Source organism: Crinia signifera, chromosome 1 (genome assembly GCF_055691185.1).
Source record: "Crinia signifera chromosome 1, ASM5569118v1, whole genome shotgun sequence".
Taxonomy (NCBI): Eukaryota; Metazoa; Chordata; class Amphibia; order Anura; family Myobatrachidae; genus Crinia; species Crinia signifera.
The window spans coordinates 193,869,283-193,873,993 of NC_139217.1; the positions used below are offsets into that span (position 1 = coordinate 193,869,283).

Below are 4,711 nucleotides of genomic sequence, written 5' to 3' on the forward strand. Positions count from 1 at the left end.
CTCCTTTGTTTCATTTACATCACTGGATAAGCGTTGGATTTCTACGACTTGTATGAGGAGGGAGATAAACGAGATATGAGGGGAGGTGTGTGTGTATATGTGTGTGTGTGTGTGTGTGTGTGTGTGTGTGTGTGTGTGTGTGTGTGTGTGTGTTGTGAGAGGGGTGAAGAGTTACTAGAGCTTACTACAGACAATTCTAGATATCCTGGGGTTCTTCAGGCGCTATGGAACTACAGATCCCAGCATGCGGACCTGCTGGGATTTCTGGTTCCAAAACCTATGCAGAACCATACGATTCCGAGATCTATTCTAATGGGGAAGAAAAACGAGTGGAGATTTTTAAACGCAAAGCTACAATGGGTGAAAACCATACATTTGAATATAGCAACATTTACTTATATGGCGCTGACATATACAGTTGCGCTGGAAAATTTGGTCCAAGGGGTTGCGGTTTGGCAAGATATACTGGGAGACCGGAGAGATAGAATAGAGAGGGAAAGAGAAGGAGCAGCAGGGACTAAGGAGAGAATTGGGACAACGCTTTACAAAGGAGAACAGAAAATATGACAATATGTAAATGGAGAGGTATAAAAGGGGAAGAGTAAGTGGTACTATAGAGCTCACACATTGCCATGCATCACTGATGTCACACACCAATACATACAACTGGCCCATTTCGATTAAAGATAAAATATGGTCCATGTGAACTTTTCACCCAATAAGTACACGGAGACGGCTTACGAGTTCACCAGCACTGTGGCCAGTCTTCTCTGATTCATTTAGCAATAAGATCCCTGATGCCAATCTGAAATCCAGCCACCCTCTCTGTGCAGAAGGTTATCAAAGGGACAGGTGCCTTGTCTCCATGGACCAAGTTATCATCACCTGGTGGATTTCCCCAGGATCTAACCACCCTCGGAATACATTGCATGGGGACTTTTACTGAACTGCTACCATATGAGAAGGGACTAGTGCATTATTAGAGAAAGTCACATTGCTGACCGATCAGTCCCCCAAGCGTCCTGCACGTACATTCGGTCTAGTTTTTTAATTTTGCCAAAAAGTTAGGGATGTTACCACTTGTGACCCCCCAGACTGAGAAATGCTAGAATGAAGGAACTGTTTGTAAAATTCCCGTAAACTCTTTCCCTCCAACTACATATCATCTTGAATAATAATAATAATAATAATAATAATAATAATAATAATAACAATCTAGTGATATTTTTTAAACATATTTTCTTACTGTACATGGAGTATATTTAGATGGAATTAATTTGTGGTCTTCATAATAATAAAATTCATAATGTGTAGACATGTAAAATGCACTTGAATAATGGATTAACAAAATGTGATTGTAACCGATATTGCCAAAAAGAATAGGCAAGAATCGCTTAATAACGAATTTCCTACATCTATATAGTTTTGTTTAAAATGTAATAATGAATGATATAAAATGTATAAGATATAATGAAAACGAAATCAAATTAGCTTTAAATAAAAGTGTAACATTACATTAATAAAAAAATAGCTTAATTTGCCATGTTAAATATATATATATATATATATATATATATATATATATATATATATATATATATATATATAAAATATGTCAGGAGAAGAATATGTGTCAGTTTGATTATGTCTTTATTACAGCGACATAGAATATCGGAACGCCATCCTAAAACGGTAAATGATATCTATATATAAAGACACACAAACACAAATGTCAGTATAGTAACTATATGAACCATTCTTCAGGTGTAACCCTAATTTACTCAAATGAATTTTACGAACAATATAACAATAAAACAAAACAAAAAAAGTAAAACAACACAAACCGGTCAATGTTTTTTTTTTTTCATATATTTTTTTATTTGTTTCCAGAAACGGTAAATAAACGATGGCAGTGAACTGTACTAAAAATCAACACAGAACGGTCGTTCGTTTTTGTTTTTTTTTCATAGAAAAAGTAAAAAATACAAACAAACAAAACATATAGAAAACAGAACAATAAATAGTGATCTAACTTCACAAGCAAAATAAATCAATAACAAAAAGTTTGACACAACCAATTTAGTTCCCTCATCCAAAGTATGACAAGAATTAAACAAGTGGCTAAACATAAAGTATTTCAAATTGGCATTATGCGTATTATTTAATGTATCGTCCACATTTTGTTTTTTTCTTTGCCACCGTTGGCTGTTAAAGTGCAGTTTCGCAAGAAGCTATAGAAATTCGGGAATATATATATGTAATAGTACAAAAACTAGCATTTTTCCCCTTATTTACACCGTAAGGCAGTTACATACATATATGTACAGACATAATTTCCAGCGCTAGGACAGTTGCATTTTTGGAAGACATTCTGATCATGTAGTGACATTTGACATACAGAGGTACCAATGGCAATTACTGACTGCTGGCTAGTGTACAGTCACAGATAAGGAACAGGTAGTAGTATGGCAGTATGGTAGATCTACGGGGTGAAAACAGAGAACAAATATTACCAGGAATAAAACAAATGCTTAAATGTTAACCTATTCACTGCCAATGATTTTGACTGTTCAGATAAGCCTGGCACTGCCGAGGTTAATGGCAATGTGAAAGCTGCAGGTTCTATGCAGGGTGCACATGGTATCTGGGATGTACACTTGACACTGGGCAGGAGAGCTGTAGTCTTGGCGTCTTCTTGACACTTATTGGAGTGTGCCAGGGTCTGTACCAGCTGCTGGGTGCCAGGGCAGAGTGGGGCAGGCAGGGGGGTAAGTGGGACAGTCACCCATGATTAGTCTCTAGCTGGCCTCGTCCGAGTCGCTGTAGTGGGAGCGGGGGGAGAACTCTCCGTCACTTCTGTGCGATCTCGGGGAAGGTTTGCTCTCGTCCCCCCCGGGGGAGGAAGACGCGGAGGTCGCCTTCTGGGAGCCCCCCTCCGGGTAGGGGTGGTAGGCGAGCGGCTCCAGCGAGTAGTCCCCGGGGAACCTGCTCCTGGCCTCCACCCCGGGGTGCAGCGGGTACGCGGGGCAGGGCTGCGGGTGCTCGGGGGGAGCCTGCAGCAGGTCGGACAGGGCGTTGATGTAGATCTGCGCCATCTGCAGCGTCTCGTACTTGGACAGCTTCTTGTCGTTGTTGAAGGAGGGGATGACGTTCCGGAGCTCGTCGAAGGCGTGATTGAGCCCGTGCATCCTCCGCCTCTCCCGGGCATTGGCGGCCAGCCTCCGCTGCTTCTGCACCCCACCGCCGGTCTTCCCGGTCCTCTGGCCGCACAGCCCCTCACTGTCATCGTCCTCCTCGTCCTCGTCCTCCTCCTCCTCCTCCTGCACCCGCAGCCCCTTCAGCTTGCACAGCTCCCGCATCTTGTGCGCCCGGGCGCTCTGCTGCAGCATGTACTCCGGGGGAGCCTGCAGGGAGGAGGCGGACAGCCATGCCCGGGGATCGGAGGCGTCCAGCAGGTAGGGCTCCGTGGGTAGACCCTCGCACCAGTCAGCGGCAGAAGCGGGCAGCAGGCGGGACATGGCGGCGGGTGCGGGGCTCTGCGGACACACACACACACACACTCGGGTCGCGTGCACACTGCTCCTCTCCGGTTGCTCCGGGTGAGGCGCCCCTTTAAAAGCGGCACGCGCCGATCTGCCCTCCACCCCCTCCTCCCGCGTGCCGCCCCCCTGCACCCCCCACACAGGTCCCAGGCCCCGCGCCTGTCGCGTGTCACCGCGGCCAATGAGGGAGTCGCGTGCTGTCAGCCAATGACTAGGGAGAGAGTGTGTGCCACTGCGCGTGTGTGTGTGTGTGTGGGGGGGGGGGGGGGCTAAGGTGTGACACATCTGTGTGTGCAGGAGTTATATCAGCCCAGTTCGGGAATACAGTATATCCTAGCCATAGCCCCGCACTGCTCCCTCCCTGTATGCCGGCGTCCCATACACATATATACAGTTCTAGGCATGGGCATGGGCGCTGTCATATCCCTGTACTGTATATGGTTGGTGCGGGCTCCTGTATACCCTGCCAGTGTGCGATGTAGTGTTCTAGAGGTGTGTGTGTGTGTGTTGTACAGAAGCTGCAGCTGCTGGGTCAGAGTTGTGCTGTCACACCCAGCAGAGCAGTCAGTGGTGTGCAGAGCACGGAGCTACGGGACTAAGTAAAAACCGGACCCGGATAAGACACCGGAACGCCGGACACACCCCCAGCAGCAGCAGTGGCAGCAGCAGGCACGGTGCCCCATACACTCCGTGGATTCCTACCTGCCCCACACCTGTCCCAGGCTCGGCTATGTAACATCTTCCCTGCGCTGTTACCCAGTACAAGTCTGGCGTTTATCACTTTTTTACTCCAGTCTTGCAGCAACCCTGTAGTGCAAGTAAGGTTCTGCAACTGCAGAGCACACACCTGCTGTTGTGCAGCGCTCTGTAACACCCCTCCCTGAGTGACCCCGACCACACATAGCACTCACACACCTGTCACTATGCACCGTGGTGTGAGACACACTATACTAGGGTTGTGTAATGCGCAGCGCAACAGTAGGAGACCTGCAGTTCTATGTACAAAGCAGTGATATCATGTTATATAACCAGGCTTTAGCGCAGTTTCCCCAAAATGGTCCTCATGTATTCCAGCTCATTTGCAGATGTTCATATTATGTCAGGAGTAAGAACACCTGAGAACCAGCTAAGTGACCAGGAAAACATGACCTGTTGGGGTTCCTGAGAAC

At 46.5% G+C, this 4,711-nt stretch overlaps 1 protein-coding gene across 1 annotated transcript; it reads right to left on the reverse strand.

Annotated features, from left to right (window-relative positions):
• Positions 1–2,017: 2,017 nt before the first annotated feature.
• Positions 2,018–3,593, reverse strand: ATOH1 (atonal bHLH transcription factor 1). The gene has a single exon (XM_083158006.1). The coding sequence runs from the start codon at positions 3,516–3,518 to the stop codon at positions 2,799–2,801; it is 720 nt and encodes a 239-aa protein (XP_083014132.1). The 5' UTR covers positions 3,519–3,593; the 3' UTR covers positions 2,018–2,798.
• Positions 3,594–4,711: the final 1,118 nt, after the last annotated feature.

Bases quoted from the DNA above. Each gene is read 5' to 3' on its own strand.
- ATOH1 (XM_083158006.1), bottom strand. From the start codon at position 3,518: ATGTCCCGCCTGCTGCCCGCTTCTGCCGCTGACTGGTGCGAGGGTCTA.